The sequence below is a fragment of the Caloenas nicobarica genome, chromosome 7 (assembly GCF_036013445.1).
Source record: "Caloenas nicobarica isolate bCalNic1 chromosome 7, bCalNic1.hap1, whole genome shotgun sequence".
In the NCBI taxonomy this organism is placed as follows: domain Eukaryota; kingdom Metazoa; phylum Chordata; class Aves; order Columbiformes; family Columbidae; genus Caloenas; species Caloenas nicobarica.
In genome coordinates, this window is record NC_088251.1 from 32,033,386 (window position 1) to 32,051,189 (window position 17,804).

At 39.9% G+C, this 17,804-nt stretch overlaps 1 protein-coding gene across 2 annotated transcripts in view; it reads right to left on the minus strand.

Moving 5' to 3' along the window:
* The window catches only part of ANK3 (ankyrin 3), a 299,184-nt gene that overhangs the window by 121,862 nt on the left and 159,518 nt on the right, over positions 1-17,804 (minus strand). For both annotated transcript variants that reach the window (XM_065639540.1, XM_065639541.1), the window contains exons 5-8: positions 16,760-16,858; positions 12,831-13,016; positions 10,976-11,074; positions 934-1,032 (exon numbers count right to left, since the gene is read on the minus strand). In XM_065639540.1, the coding sequence (XP_065495612.1) occupies positions 934-1,032; positions 10,976-11,074; positions 12,831-13,016; positions 16,760-16,858 (483 nt within the window). The remainder of the gene's footprint in view (positions 1-933; positions 1,033-10,975; positions 11,075-12,830; positions 13,017-16,759; positions 16,859-17,804) is intronic.

Genomic DNA, 17,804 nt, shown 5'->3' on the forward strand with positions numbered 1-17,804 from the left:
AACATCGGAAAACCGAACAGAAACTTGAGGATACAGTAATAACCGCAGGAAAAAAGATTCTTAGGTCAGACCTTTGTTTTGTTTAGAATGATTCTGGTGGAAATTATACAGAATAATTAAAAATGGAAGATGGGCAAGTTGTAAGCTAATATTCAAGAAAATTGCAATTGTCAAAAAGTTACAGGTGCGGCTCCAGAAGGTTACCTCACGTGCACAGGAGCACGTTGCAAAGACTGCTGTAAAAATCCACAGTCCCACCAGTTCTAGGTTTATGTACAAACATTTGAACTTTTTCTTTCCCTTTTTGCCACTGTGGAAATAAATAAGATAACCCTGGCCTAGTTTGATTGGGTTTTAACCACAGTGGTTAGATAAAACCATATCCATTGAGCTTTTCAGTCACTCAGCACTCGAGTCAGGTGTTGATCTGATGGGAACTGTCACTACACCTGGCACGTTTGCTGATAAATCCGAGCTAGCAGCCATCACCCAGGCAGAGCCTGAGCTGCATCAGACTCATCAGCAACATCACGCCCTGCGACACTGCCCTATGGATAATGAAATGCAAATGCACACTGCAGTTCAAAGTCACTCTTTTAGCATTCCAATTCTGAAATAGCTGAATTGAATTCTTGTCTTTTAGTATTTTGCTGTACATTCACCTCTACCCCCAAGTAGATAGAAGCAGCTCCTAATTAAAAGCTTTACAGAGAACATGGAGAATTGTTGGTTCTGCACTTTACCAGACATGGTGTTTCACACACTGCTTTAAGAGACATAAATTGTTAGCATCCTACTGCAACCATTTCCTAAAAAAGAAATGCAGTGCATCTATGGTAGACTACCAGCAAGATGAATGATTTAAGCTGTAAAGCAACTAATGGATCAGAGGCAAGAATTTCACACAGTCACAGCATTCACATTGAAGCTTACCCTTGTTTTGGCATCAATTTTAGCTCCTCGATCAAGTAAGAGTTTGACCATATTTGCATTTCCCCTCTTTGATGCAACATGTAACGGTGTGATATCATTCTGTGGAAGAACAAAACAAGAAAATAAAAATCCATATATCTTTCATGAACTCCACGATCAGTTTGCTCACAGAATGAATTATGCCCAATTTGCTAAAGTATAACACGGTTTTGTTTCCCTGGGAGCATGAAAGCAAAGGGAAGCTGTGTCTATCCACCTATGTGAATTACTAGCCTGATAGCTTGACGTATATATGATGAAGACAAACATTCAAGTTGTGGTTGGAGTTATAAGAAGATATGATTGTGCCTCAGTTCTTGGCTTTCGTATAAGAGTGAAATTTATGCAATTTTACTGACTAAGCCCTTGCAATTTAATTCAGTCGTGGTTGCCTCTGAGCATGTAATGACAAGGATTCATACCTCACAACTTCATTGACCTTGTAGGAGCCGTGGAAAATAAATAAAACCACTACATCTGTAGATCTGCTTCAAAAGTAACAAAACACAATGCTATCTATTTATGAACATTCTCAGCAAACTCTGAAAGCCTCATAAACACCTTTGTTTCAGTTACATGGCTAATTTTGTCTACCAAATTTGTTCCTCTAATGGACATAACGCTGTACTTCAGGTAAGACTGTAAGTCCACGTATGTGCCTCCCTGCGCGGTGCCGGGCAGCCCCGCCGCACACAGCCAGGCTGCACATCCAGGGCAGTTACATAACCCCAGCGTGCGCGCACACGCACTTTTTTAACAAGATGTAGCTAGGACATTTCTTCATGCTCTGATGAATCCTTTATCTTGTGGTGTATGAAAGCCACATCCTGTATATACTTGATCATATGGAGCCAAGTAAGAATAAAAGGATTTAAAGAGAGCATGCAGCTACTGTAGGAAGACAAATAGAATTTTAAAGAACATGTTCCTGCGTATTCAGGGGTGGCACAAACAGCTGGCTGTGTAAAGCCAGCTTCCCTGTGACTGAGCAGAAAGCAGTACATTTTAGTGAGCATGTGTCCTACGGCTGACTGAATCAGAAAGGCACCCATCACCTTGAATAGCTGGAGAGCGGTACAGGTGTCTTGCCTGGCCAACAGACCATTTAATAGTGCTTCCTCTAAACTGCACGTGAGCGGAGTGGTAGAAAACCAGCACTGAAAAAAAATCCCCTCTCAAATGTGACAAGCTGACTCAGCTTAATAATAATGCTGAGTACCTAATCCGGTATGGTACATTTTCATTTACACACAGTTTCACTATGAAGCTAATGCACAGCTACTAGATAGTACTATTTAATATTATCACAGAGGTAAAATACATTCTAGCAAGATGAAATGACAGAACTTCTTTCCTCAATATTAATGATCATCAGAGCACCAAAGTGACTAGTATTCTAGGGTGGCTTCTCATTTATTTAAAAAAATGTAGTAAAAAAAAAAAAAGGATGCTTAACATATTTTTTAAAAAAGTGTATTATACGTAGTCCTTCCAGGGATGTAAAGCTATGTAATTGCTTAACTTGTGATTTGTGAGTTGGTTTTGAAAAAAGAATAATATCTACTTGACACGGAGTTGACACTGGATATAATATGGTGTTACTATATTACTGTATCAGCCACAAAGAGGACAGAATAAAAAGAGGGAAAACACAACAATAAGAACATATTTTTTGCTTTCCTCTCTGCCCAGGAGGAAAGATGTTACTGAGGTCAGAGGGAGAGAGAGAGATGAATTCTACCTTCCTGAAAAAAAAAAAAAAAAAAAACAGTAAAGGAAATAACTTTCATGTCTTCAAGTAAAGGGTACTGCAGGTAATTTAGACTGAAGGATCACCTTTTTCTGCTTGCTGGGGTTGATGGGCAAAGCCTAATAGACCTTAGTGCCCTGTTAATACATTACTACTAATAATTTACTGTATCGTACATAGACTAAAAGAAATGCCTTTTCCAAGGATCAAGAAGAAATGAAGGAGGAAGAGACAGCTTTACAAAAGGTAGGAAAAATACCTATTAGAAGTCTGGTTCTCATTCATCTTGACACCAATCTAAATCAATCCCGTGCAGCACAAGGGAGGGTATAATTACATAAGTATGCGCACTTTGCCAGTCCAGTCATTCAAAGCTCCTGTTGCCTTAAATGAAGGAGACCTGACTCTAGAGTGGATGAATGAGCACTGACAGATACACACCTCAACTCCAGAACATATGACATCCACTCAGTAGTTAAGGTTTAAGTCACGCTGTTTACTTGCAACAGGTAGAAAAAAAAAATAATCCATTTTCACAGTCAAAAAGGAGTCCTGTTCAAACGACCTTCATATTTCTGGTTAGCACTGAAACTACCAGAACATGTTCCCTGTGCAGGTGTCTTCTGGCTTCTGATGGGGGCAAGCAGAGTGGCTGGGAACGTGAGGAAATTCCCCAGCACCTAAAAAGGACTGAGCTCACTTCAGCAAGCTGGAAAGCTAGCAGCCCATCTTTCCTCCATTTGATCACCTGTCTTTATGAAAAATATATAAATTTAACATCTCTAGGATCTGGAAACCTTGAGTTACTTTTGGTTGAAAATAGGTAGCAAGTTCACATTAGGAAGAGATGGATGGATGGATAGATAAAGAACATGATGACTTAAGACACAGTTTGTTAGGAAAACCAACTACACACATCTACCCTGAAATGAAGAATTGAGCAGGAGGAATCAAGCAAATGAAACTCTACAGAACCAGTGAAATATCTGTCTTTATGGATGATCAAACTCAGCTCCTTTTTTCCTGGGAAAAGAGCACTGCAGCATTCACTCTCTGGGAAGGAGGATGCAGTTTTCGTTGTACTCTACTAAGCTGTTGAGACAGTTCCTAAAAATAATTAAGAGACAAAGAAGAAAAAAGATGTTTAGGCTTATTCAGCCCTAACAGCTCAGAGAAACTCTTGGGGGAAGTGAAGAGGGAATAAAGAGAGAGGGCAGATTTCTATTCAGGTTTTAATTTTGCCATTTAGCTATTTGAGATTTTAGTGGCAGACAACAATATGAAGTAATAATTCTGCTGGCTGTGAGTTCTGACTCCTGAACAGATAAAGAGATGCACTATGTGAATGCTTGAATAATTGCACACTGAAGTTTAGGGCAAGCAGCTTGTCTTTCGTCAATATTATGTTGTGCCAAGGCTTAAAGAATTATACCTAGATGTATCACATGTATGGCCCCTTCCTGTATCTCATCTGACAAATTAGAAAGTGAACTGAGAAGTGAATAAACCTCAGACATCATCATTAATGTTTCTGATGACAAAAGGTAAAGCAAGCAACTCAAAACTGAGTTGTTTGTACTTGTCACAAGGAACTAGAGATTAAAAACCAAAAGCTTCATAATATGTGCAGCTGAGTGTAGGTTATTAACACTAAAACTGTGGTATCAGCAAACAATAAGGTTCTGAATTCTTCAGTAAATCAACAGCATCTGCTGTCTTTTCATTCTATTTTTATCTGTTTGATCTTCTATAAATTTCTCCCTTTGTTCTTAAGATAGAATAGTAAATTAGGAAACTTTTGAAGATATTTTCCTGCAGTAATAAAGCTGAAATGTCTTCAAAATGCTGCCATTAAAAGATGTGGTTCGGATCTAGGATGTCTGTTCTTGCCCTCGCTGTTGAGATATCAAATGCTGGATAATATCTCAGGTAGAGTCCGTGACATGGAGATCCAACCTGTCATTCAACTAGAGAGTTAACAAATTCTACAGGCAACATGAAACATAACTTGTGAGAACAGCAACCTAAAACTATGCCATAAACGCTCACAGGATTATGAACTAGCACACAGCCTTTCCTCTCCCCCTTAGCAGATTTCCTGGGGTATATGACATGAAAACTCAAAGTGTGACAGATTAGAAGCATGCAGTTGTTTTCTATATCTCACAACATTGTGGATGGCTGTTTTCTCCTTATCTCGCTCCCTCGCCTGCTGCAGCCACCACCCTCTCATACAGGGCCTGTGCCTTTCTTGAGAGTCTCACAACATCCAGAAATACAATGGGTGAAGAGTGACCTGCTTTTCCATTCAGTGGCTTTTGCTTGTGCCTGCTTCGAAGAAGCGCTTTCAGCTGATTGTCTCTATCTATGACTTGACAAGAAAATTCAAAAAACTTGGAGTTGTGCTGTGCCAAGCAATAAGCCACCTATATTTCCCATCTGAAATGAGATCAGGTCCCCTCTGACACATGGTGTTATCCATCGCACTTCCCCACAGTAGTCAGAATTACTCCATACTATTGCACATTAGCAGCACAAATGGCTAGGAAGTCAGAAAAAAAAGTTGGGAAAAACTTAAAATTGAGAGAGTGCAAGCACAGTATGCCTTGTTTTATTTTAAAGTATTTAGAAAATGAAGAATTCCCCCTGGTTTCTGGTACAATATGCTGTCCTACGGGATCACCTCTTTCTCCCATCAGACAGTCTGAGTTTACAAGCATAAGGATGCTAATAAAAGTAAATATTTGCACTTACGGTATCATACTGGGCTCTGAAGTGTAGCTTTAAAAAAAAAAAGCTCACAAGAAAATGGTAAAGCTCTCCTAGTCACATGCTACGTTGTTTTAAATGCTGATTGACTGGCAGATCACGTAGGGACTGTGAAAACCCTTTGACAGCATCTTTGGGACTACATAGAGCTTATATCCACCTCCTCCCAACCCTTCAGTAGAATGTAGTTCTACTCACAAAAATTTTACGACTTTATCTTTGATTTAAAAAAAACCAAGACAAAACAGTTTATTACCAAAATGCCAAAATGTTCAGATTAATTTGGAATTTAGTAAGATTGTCCCTCTCAGTTCTCAAGTAAGAGCAGACTCTGGGAAGAGCTTACTATTGACAAAGAATGTGTGAATAAAACAGAAGCTGAAAATAGCCAAACTGCTAAAGCAGAAATTTCCTGTACAGTCTGGAAAATCCCTCCATCGTTAGGGGTTCTTAGGGAAAGAGCATAATGTTCATTGGTGGTTGTCATATACTGGAACTGTCATGAACAATGCTGCATGGATATTACCACTATTACCTACACACTATGTGCTGTGTATGGGAAGATCATCATATACAACTACGCAGGTACATCAATACATTGTATATGAAAACACTCAATATTCTCTCCTTCTGTATTTCTTCTGCAGTTCAGAACTGGAAGTACAACACAGCCAAATCTCTGCAGAGAAAAGTCTTATATTTTAGTAGAAGTTACAGTGTTCACTAAGACTTGTTTATGGCTTTCGGAAATTAAAGAAATTATAGGTACAAACACACAATCAGATGCTTTCCAGGAAACCTTACAACAGTGCGTATTTTTTCAGCTTTTTTCTTCTCTAGTTAATAAAAGTCTTATATTGTGCTAATTTAGTTCTGGAGTGCTTATATACTGATCTTTCTTCAGGCTTGAGATGGATAAAATGAATCCTAGAAGAAAAGGAGGAAGAGTATAGCAAGGACCTGTTATGGCAAACTACCACTAGGGAGACAAAATATGTTCCTTTCTTATGTTACTGTCACTTACATATTGCCTGCTCTTTTTGATGCGCTAATGGTGTTCTGCTCCTTAGCCTCAGGGTCATCATTAATGCATGTTGTCCTCACACCACCCTCTCAAAATTACTAAATCCTTTCTCAGCCTTCCAGTAAGCAAACTTTCTGCAGGCAAAACTCAATCCCAGTGGAAGCAAGATCTCCTCCAGAATAAGAAGTGCGGTGTATCAGGAAGGCTGTTCACAGGGTTGGATGCAGTTTTATGGCACAGTGACTATCTCTTGTTTGTTTTGGCAGGAAAAATACGTAGAGAAGTCATCTTTGTGTAGAGGATTTCCCTTGATATCTGAATCTTCTGACTTGCTCAAATATGGAGTGGATGCAGGAGTCACAGAGGTTTCTTTTAGCTGCAGCTCTGGAAACTGCAGAGGACAATTTCTTTCTTCCTTTCTAACCATTGTGCTCCTCAGAAGCAGGTAGAGCTTCGGAGGCATTTCCTCGCTTGGGCTACAGATCTTTCCACTGGAAGATAATCTCAGACAGAAGAATGATTTCTGAAGACTCTGTGAACTCCCAAAAGACAACGTTTTCCTAACTGTAATTACCAGAAAATACGGTTTATTCAAAGCACCTTCCTCACCTCCCTGGTCTGCGTAGCAGCTTTGGAGAAACACCACTTTGCACTTCCTTGTTGCTGAATTAGCACAGGGCTGTCTGGACATGCATCTCCATCGCAGCTGGCTGGGAACTGCAGCAGCCGGAACTGCCTGCCCTCCCTGCGCGCTGCTCCTGGGGACAGCCCAGCAAGGCCTGAACGGGAAAGGGCGGCCACTCTGCGGGGGGCTGATTTATAGCAAAAGAGCTTTCTTGCACAGGGTACCGTGGGTATAATCAGACTGCTAAGGAAACTGTTTTTTCATTCCTTCGAATGGCCGTTACTTGTTTTAGCATGCATCTGGATACACCTTTCCAAGTCCTAGATATCAAAGTGCAAGGCAGTCTAGAGCAAATTTGAAGGGAGCAGTAGAGATAAAGGAGAAGAAATCCCTCTGTGACCTGTCCCTTTCTCTCCAGCACCCCACTCATCCTCAGGATGAAGATGACCTGATTTTGGTAACGAAAGTCAAGCCCATGGCATGAAGCCCCTGCAACAGCGCCAGCTCCAGAAGCAGCAGCCAGGCTGGGAGCACAGCAGTTTTCACTAAGCATATGGTCACCGTATGCCAACGACAGATCTCCTGAACAGAAAGCCTGGAACAGGAGAGCCCACTCCATGGACTTCACTCCCCCTTACTAATCACTAGGTTGGTAGTTCCAGAAGATGGGAGGTAGATATCAAAATTATTAAAACTCTAGGTAACACATCAGATACAGTTTGATTCTAAGGCACAAGTGGCTGAGAAGCAATATTTTTCTTAAAATAATAGCAATTTTTCCTGTTGAAAAATTTGGTAAAATAGATTGACTTAAAGGTCTTTGGCCTTCTTTCAGTTTGTAACTGGGATTTATCTACACCTCTCCAACATTAGGTGCCACTGCTAGCTAAAAGAACAGTGCCTGGAATTGTTGCAATCCTTCAAAGCTCAGGCAGCGACTGCACTTACATGTTTACCTAAGAAAGGAGACTGACTTCACCCCCAGTTACCCTTTATTCTCTTCCTCCACTTCTTTAGCCCATACGTGATTGCCTCCCAGTTAAGCAAGAGGAAAATACATGGTGATGCGATGAAAGGATTTCTTTAGCTTTGATGGGTTTCAGAGAAGCATAACCACACACATGAAACCATAGTATAGAAAAATGATGATGAATAGACATAAAATGCCTGTTACTTCTGCAATGCATACCCTGCCAATAATTGTGACAAGTTTATTGCTGAGTTTGAGCCCAAGAAGTCAGGCAATTTGGAATGAGTATTTTTCCTTCATTATAATATGGAAAACATCCAGCCCAAGAAGGAGATCCTGTTTCACTTGGACCGAGGTTATGAAGGTTCTTGGAGCTGCCTCCCTGTAAACAGGTAGAATCAGGAGCATCACAAGCTGATTTACTGAAGTGATCTCCATGCATCCCAAAGGGAACTTTCCACGTTTTGCCATCTCCCCTGCACTTGCAGCAAGGCTAGAGAAGAAAGCACAGACACAGAAGCGCTAATGCAGTTCAGTGGAAGAGGTGACATGAATTTGGTTGCAGGGCTGGAAGAGTGCAAACCAAAAGCAGGTACATTTCCAACCCTCCCAGCTTCAACAGCCAGCAGGTACACAGGCTGGCAGGTGCTGTAACACCTGTAAGAGTCCCTGGAGCCATGACTATTTTTCTTAGATGCAGTGAAAGAAGGAAACAAGGGAGTACACGACAGCTGAGAGGCAGGCAGGTGTATACCGGTAGGGGTGAGGGGAGCAGCTGCTACTGCATATCACTGGGGGCATCATTTACTTACAGTACAGCATCACTGCTCACCTCCTGCCCGCACACTGAGAGCCATCAGCAAGCTCACATCCTTCCCTGCCTTCATTGCTGGAACATCTTTCTTCCATGAGGCCTCTCAGAAATGCACTGAAAACACAGCAGCTGCGGAGATGTCCTTTGCCACAGGTATGCCCTTCTTTCTCTTACATCCTTTCACCAGCTCCTCTTTCCACCACACTTGCCATTCTCCTTAAGGATTCAGGCTCTGCCTTCATCCTACGCATCCATTCACATTTTCTCCACCTTTCCCTCACCTTCACTACACCAGTGGTGGGAGCAGGGATTTATCCTGCCCTCACATATTTGTCTTCATGTCGCCCCCTCCACACGAGCATCTTCTGCTACTCTAATCCTCTGTTCTTGTTCAAATCTCTAGCCTGAAATGATACTTGCCTAAATAGTTTAAACATAAATTGAGAGATAGACCAGTAATGTTGATTTGTATTTATTTAACAAGAACAAAGGAAAAATGGTTGGTGGTTTGCAAAAGCACAAAGTGCATTTGACACCCCCATCCCACAGTTTGCTCTTTCTACTTCTGAAAGCTACAGTACATACAGAACGATTTTAGTTGGGTTACAGCCCTTCCATATATTTGCTCTGTGCTTGTCTGAGATTGTCAACAACTCAAATAAGGGTCCTTCCTCCAGAGGGGAGACAACACATTGTGGATATTGTTTACAGATATTAAAACAACAAAACGCAATGAGGTGACAGTGAGCAGGCTGTGCCCATGGGTCATTTTTAGTATCTGTTCTAGTAGTACCTCTACCTGTTTTGCAATATGGATAATCAAGGACCAAGAAAGGGCTCTGTTACTTAGTGCTGATAATTGTACTTCATACTTAATTCGTACTGGTGCTTTGTTTGCCTGCATATTCACTGCTCTATCAGAATCTAACTCATCTTTCTGTGAAGCGCTTTCAGTACCTGCAGTCTGATAAGCACTAAAGAACAAAATTCAGCTCCATATTACTGTTATTTATGCTACGATTCCTTCTGTCACGGCTACTTTATCTAGATTTGCAACCACCATACAGCAGAGATGTGCTCTGCGGATGCCCCCACCCAGCTCTCACAAGCACAAACGGGCTGTTTGGGGCTCTGAGGCACAGCGCCAGCCCGCTGCTCTTTTGGGCTGATGCCACTGCATCTGCACTGCCCCAGCTGTCTCAGCAGTCTGTCCCTCTCTGATGTGACAGCTCATGGAGGGAGAACCCGGAATTTCCAGATCTTGAAGAGGAAGGGAGGATGGCCTTACTACTTTGGATGTGCTCTCCATCAGTGCCCTTAATCCAGAACAGAGCGGCCAAAGCCTATTTATTATTTTATTAAAAGAATCATAGACAGATGATGTTCAGTGGTACTCATACTAAATGCTGCTAATTGCTGACATAGTAGCGTTGCTAATCCCTAATCTTGTTTCTGAGTGAGAAAGTGTTGACATAAGACCACAGACCCCATTTGTCTTCCTTGTTCCTGTGATTAGAGCCTATCGAATACTGAATGCCAAAACTTATGACCATGTGAAATGCTGCCATGGCTTCTGCCATGCAGCTCCCGTTACTGACTCCTCTCTATTTCTATACCTCGTTTCATTTTCTAACTCTCCAGTTTCTCAGATCTCCTTTACATATCATTTGACGCTCGCATATGCAGAGAAGGTACAGCTGCTTTATTCGCTGGTACACCTGCACTTCGTGTTCATTGGAAACAACTGCATATTGAGGACAATTCATCAGGGACAGGACTCCTGCCATATGTTAAAGCTACAGGTGGGAGCATTCCTCTCACTGAATCCCAGCCTACCTTTTGCAATAATGGAACTATGAAAATAGCAGCTCTTTTTGACTAAAACAGAAGTTTTCAAAGGTGAGGACTAGAGCTCAGCTTCAGTTCAGCCGCCCAGGGAAACCCCTTTACAGAACAAGTCAGGCAAGAGCAATGTACCTTTCCACACCTTTGTGGAAAAAGTGTTTCAAAGTGATTAAGCAAACTAAGCTTAACTAAGATTTCACACTTACCCTTGCCGTGAAGTCCACAGCAGCACCCCGATTTAACAGCAGTGTCGCTACATTGATATTTCCATAGTGAGCAGCTATGTGGAGGGGAGTGAACCCACTCTGGAAAAAACAAAGCAGAAACAAAACCAATAGATACTTTTTTTATACCTCATTGGCACTCAAAAATTTGTATCACATCACTGACAAAAGCTGGTAATAGGAGTGTGGTGCTCGTCACCATTCCAATTCTGTACTAGTTTTCTCCCATTGACTTTTATTTATAGACTCTCAGAGAGTCTAAATAAATTCATATTGCTATGCAGGAGCAAAAAAATTAACATAATTATTCTACCAGACCCAAAGTAGGATAATACTTTCCATTATTCCAGAAAAACAATAGCAAAACATTTGAGTATTAAAGCAATAACCTGTCTTTTATAAGAAATCAGTTTCTAATAACTAGAAATATCTAGCTGTTACTGGTATTATGTCAGTGTCACAAGTTAAATCTCTTAGAGATTCTTTGCAGGAGTGCAGATACAAGTCACTTAATGATACTTGCTAGCTGTTTTTTATAAATTCAAAGCAGATGCAAATGAAAATTACATCAAAGATGATTTTAAATTATTAATATGGATTTTTTTTTTCCAAAGGTTAGTACCATAAAGATCAGTCTCCCACTGCGGGCAATCACACTGGGTTATGTTCAGACACCATGAGTTACCACCCTAATTAGAAGATGCCTTACTGATAAAATTACTTCAGCAACTTATTTTCATATTTAAGTAGTTTTTCTTCCTTTTAATATAATGCTAAAACATGCAGCAATTCCATCAGTCCTTACGGGAACTAGATGCACTTCTAAATTGTTAGCAAGCCATGCTAGCTGCCACTGCCTTGCTTTGGGAATTTTGCAGATATAAAACCGCTCTCAGATCATTCTATTTGCTGACACCATCAAGGTAAGTGTCATGCAAAAGCCTAAAATCAGACCTGGATGCACAACATGACAGGGTTGTCTGCAGCTCTTGACACATCTAATAAACATATGCTCCATGAGAATCCCTGAAAACTCCATCTTACATAATATGGCTCTTTTATGATGGCAGTTAGTTCCCAAGATGCTTACTCTTACTTTTAAACCCTAGTTTCAGCTGCAGAAAGCCCTGGTATCTAAACTACAGTCTTCTCTAGCACATGCTACTTCATTTCATCTAAAGCAGGTATCTATCCTATAAAAGGCAATGCAAAAAGGAGGAGGAAGAAATGATGCAGCAGCACTAAGTCATGAAGGAGTGATGATGCATATATATATTTGTATATACCTCTGTTGTTCTATTCACCATCATCTAGGTTAACACATTTGGAAGCAAAGAGGGGGAAAAAATGAACGGTTAGTTCACCACTGGTGATATGGATGCAAAAAGCCTCATGATTGCTACATGGCATGGCAGCTCAGATGACAGCACAATCGGCACACAAAGGAAGCTCGACTGAATGGAAGCTGAATGATTGAGTATTTTGAATGTTAATTGTTACATGTTTACCAAGTTCTTCAAGTAGCAATTGCACAAACAATTAATCAAGTTACTTAATTGCACAATACCTATCACACACCATTGCAGGAGTGGCTTATATTTTGCTTATTATTTTCCATTTGCAAAGTTTTTACAGGAGAAATTAACCCTGATTAAATCAAAAAGGGAATAAGGGAGAAAGAGGTAAAGAAAGCAAATGAAACATTATTCTTCGTTACACACTATAAGAGAAAGTTATGCGTAACTGCAGCAAAACGCGCTAAGGGAGACCTTCACTGGATGTAATACACGTGGTCAGCACTTTACATCACCAAACCTTGTTTCTTTTTACAACTAACCTTTGACTCCACATCAGCGTTGTGGTCGTTCTGCAGGAGCAGAGCCGCTGCCTTCGTGTCGTCCTTGCGAGCAGCGATGTGAAGGGCAGGAAGACGGACTTTTCCCTTCGTATCATTTTCCAGCAGCAGCGAAACCACCTGGTCATGACCTTGCTGCAAAGCTACTGCCAAAGGCGTGAAGCCATCCTGCAACATACAATGGGGACTCTCAACACATGTTCCAGGCTCCCCAGAGAACGGAAATAGGAAGGGAAGAGATCTCAGCATTAGTAACAGCGCTGGCTCGAATTCCAAGGTGAAGTGTAACACAGTGCAAATTAAAAGTATCCTGCAATGACACTAAAATTGGAGTAAAGTGCTGGTGAACTAGGTCCCGAATGCTCAAACCACCTTTCTGGCAGTCCAGACTTAAATATAAAATAATAAGACAAGCAAACAAAAATGACTGAGACTAGGAAAAAAAAAAAGTGTGAAATTATTCACAAATTAACAGTTACATAAATATGTGCATAACAAACTGTATAACTATGTAAAAAGATATAAATAGCTGAAATACTAAGACTACAATTGTTAATGATGTCTCCAGAGCAAATTATCATCCAGGCCCCTCCCCCCGCTACAGATTATGTTTTTTAAGAGAGAAAAAACAACCAACCAACCACAACAACAACAAAAACCCCAACACTTCAACTCTATCCTCTGATATATTTTATATGTGGATTTAAAATCTAATAATATTTGAGTAGGAATACCACATTCTCCCAACATACCAGTTATTTTACTACAACTTCCATTTATGAAAATGTATATAGGTGTGATGGACGATCCTCTTACAAACAGAAATTATTTCCTTTCAGACCAGCAAATAGGCAAAGTAGTACAGAACAAGAAACCTGAAAAACTGAAGATTCTTGTTTAATAGATTCTAGAGTGGATTCCTCAAACGTGTGAAAAGTACAGTCTGAGATTTTTTTTTAAAATATTTTTTCATGGATTCATATAAAAATAAAGAATGAAAGAGTTGCCACTTAGATTCTGCTTCTGCCCAAATATTTAAGTAGCATTCCAGTCCAGGAACACATTCAGCTTTGCACAAGGTAATACCCATACATCACTCAAAAAAATCACAAATGAAAATTACCCTACATGGGCTATTTATTACATTTGACTCTCGACAGATGTATCCAAAGCTTATATTACCAAACTTCATTACAGTTTAGTAGATAAACACCTTCTCTCACTTTTCAACTACTTCTGTCATAGTGGAACTGTGTGATATAGAAGTGCAGTAACGACATAGTATGAAAATCTACATTACTCTATATCAAAAGTGCAGAGTTCAAGTGTTAACTTTTTAACTTTTGGAAATAAAAGTAATGTTTTCTAATAAGGAATTGCTCTCTCTAGCTTACCAAAGAGTACCTCAATTTTACATGAGAAACAGGAGGAGTTCTGAAAAAGAGCATTTTTTTCAAAATTTTGGAAGGGGAAAGGAAAAAAAAAGAAAAAAAGAAAAAAAAAAAAATCACTGAAACTCCTTGGCTCCTTGCATCCTAACAAGCTTGTTTGTCTGTCTGGGTTTTTTTAAGCTCATTTATCTACAGCCTTCCCCTTTTCCTCTGTCTCTCCAGCCTCCAGCAGTGGGGAGGGCTCTAGGCTGTGGTCCCAGGTGTGAGCAGCTCCGGGGATGAAACAACCAGGCAGCCTCAGACTATGGGCAGAGGGGTGTGAAAAATGCTGTGTAGCTCTGGAGGCCACAGAACTCCATGAGCATCCCCACAAGAGGGCCCTGGCAATATAGCTACACTGTACCTGCAGACAGAGGCTCTCGCTTGGAGAAACCCCAAGTGCGACAGCTCCTGCCCTGGTGACCCTGAGACTCTGGCTCCCTGCCCTATGGATACAGCTGATGGTGGTGGCACACTCAGCCACTTCACAAAGAAAAGTGGTTTAGCTATCTGCAGTGTCCTTTCTCACTAGGCTTTCTCTTCTGCTAAAAGTGCTGGTACTATTAAAAAAAAAAAAAAAAAAAAAAGAAGGAACATATTTTCTCCTTTTCTTAGGGAAAAGGAAGTGGACAAATGGGTGGGAGCACTTTGTTTCAATCCCAGCACAGCTGCCGTCCCCTGTACCCTCAGGTTCCTGACTCCAATGAGAGTTGCCCAGCATTTCAGTGTGTGCAGAGATCACTGCACTGAGGCCGAGCAAAGTGCAACCAAGAATATTAGCATCAACAAGAACGCATTTCCACCACATACCCTCTGAAGATGGCAACTCACAAAAAGCAATTGCAAGCAAGTATCGTGATGTCAGTACTATATTTAGCAACTTCACTTTAAAACATAAGGCAAAACCCAGTCCCCCAAAAAAAAAAAACCAAACTAAAAGAAAAACTAACCAGAAAAAAAAAGTTGGTTCACTTTTTTATTTAGATTAAAACATCTTTGTTAAAGAGTTTTATTTTGAATTAATGTTTAGCTAAGTGGCAATCATTTCATAACGAAGGGGTTTGCACTTAGAAAGATAAAGATAAATCAGATTTATATGAAAACTTGGACCAAGACAAGATTTTAAAAGTGCCCATAAGCAACTATCATAAACAAGTATGGTAATAAAGTTAACATTGTTTTGTAGTCTGGTGTCTTCAATGGAATTCTCCATGGATAAAATTAGATTTCTCCAACTCAACTTGATAATAAGGTGCAAAGCTCAACCTACACCGACATACAGTGCTCAAAGGAAAAACAATACCAGAGAAAAATAACCAAGTACCCATGCACAATTTTTTAAAATTCTAGTTTCAGAAAGTCATACAGTGGCAAGCGTATTTTTGAATGTCTGAATCTATTGTATAGCTCTGGATGTCCTGTGACGTCTTTGTTTCCAAGTTTTTATACAGAAATAAAAATTAGTGTTCTGAAAACTGCAGGTTTCAGATTTTGAAAACATATTGTTGATCCATTAGTGATTAATTTTTACAGTGCTGAATTCAGAAGAGAAGCAGCCATATACACATCGTTATACAGTGATACTATGAGGTATAGACATGCAATAAACTAATTTTGCATTTCATATTTTGCAAAAAGTAGGGCTTTTTCAAATAACCATTATTTCCTTCATGGATTCAGTTCAGATAGAGCAATCATAATTTAATAAATATTAGAGAGAGCACATATTGAAATACTTTTTGGTTTTTTATTGTAGAAAAATCTTGAAATTAAGACAACTGAAAATTCATCAGATTAAAAACAATGCAGTACATTTATTACTATTAATATATCTGCTACTTCTTTTTCCTTCCAGGTTGCCTTATTTGAGTTAGAATTACTTTTTAAAGCAAGAAATCAAAAGTGTTCTTCTAGAAAGCTTAGAGAACACCTTCAAGGATGGACCTCGCATCTCTGTCAGCTTGAAATTATCACTGCAGGACCAGATGAGATAACGAGGTGCTACAGAGGGTATCAACAGGGCAATAAATGCAGTTCAGAAAATGCTCCAAGCACTAAGTAACCCTGGGTTTTCCCTGATACCCCAGGGCTGTCTCCAAACCGCAGATAAACAGTGTTCTTGCTTTATGGTTGCCCTCCACATTATTCGCTATTTTTAATGAGCATAGAGAACTTCCATATTATGCACACATTCCCTGTTTGAGCACTTAACCTAAAAGATTACCAGTTATGACTAAGAACACATTTATTTTTAGAATCTAGTTAAAGTCTTTTTTTTAATTTTAGAAATGGCAAGAGCAAGAGATGGTTTAAATTGCTGAAAAGCCAATAACTCAGTATTCATTAGCACACTCTTTGGAGAGATAACTTTATATTGGCCTTTAATTTTGTATTTAGAAGACTACTTTGATACAAGCTGGCAAGAATCACTGCTGAAGCACATTTTACTTTGTTCATAAAGTGTGAAATGAAAACTTTTACCTCTGTGGCAAGGCTTTGACTGGCACCATTGTCAAGAAGAAACTTAACAACCTCCAGGTGGTTTTCTTGGGCTGCCATATACAGCGGAGTGAAACCATTCTGAAATAGGAAAACAAGAGTGTAAACACTTCACGGACTTCTCATACATACCTCAGATCTGCCAAACCCCAGCATATTTGGAGGAAACCGAATAAAATGTGTGCACACACATCAGTTAATGGTGTGATCTCCCTTGATTTAAGTGAAGATAGGAGGACAAGAGAAGGGTTATATTTAAAAGGACACAGAAGAATCTTTCAGCTGATACGGATACAGTTCTCACAGCTAATCAAGACTGTTTCCTTTTACATCTGTTGTGAAGTCAAACTACAAAACAATCTGGACAGACCTTTTGGTAGAGATGAGTTATGATTCCCGATAAATGCAGCCACATTCATGGAAATGCAAAATGGAACAGACAAATACAATGCACATCTGTAGCCAAAGTAAGAGCAATGGCTCTTCAGAATACTTTCCAATTTTTTCTCTTCTTTCCATTAGCTTTGACTTCTCCTTCACTTGTGCCTTCTGTCTCCTCAAAGAGCTGCCTTCTGAGCGTGGCCTGCCTATGGTCACTGAGCTACTTCAGATTCCAGGCACCAGGACATCTGAGGATCGTTGGTTCTCCGTAGTTTGAGACTGAGGTTTATCAGTGTTTCTGACCACATTAGAGCATTTCTCAAATTATGCTTAAGTGAGTGATTTCAATCAATGCAATATAAGTATTAAAGGCTGCAGAGCTTAACTCATTCTGTGGCAAGTGCTTTCCTTTTATAGTCAATGTTTTTGTCTTTGCATTAACTGTATACAGGTCATAGCCTTTCAGGATTTGAATTTCTGGGAACTAACATGAAGACAATGTATTTTTCCCTTTTGTTCTAAGCATTTGTGAAATTCACAGCTTTGATGTCACTCACAAAACTGAAACAGCAAAATGAAGTAATGAAACCTGTCCTAGGTTCAAGATACCTCTACAGGAATTTATAAAAGTTGCTGATTTGTACCT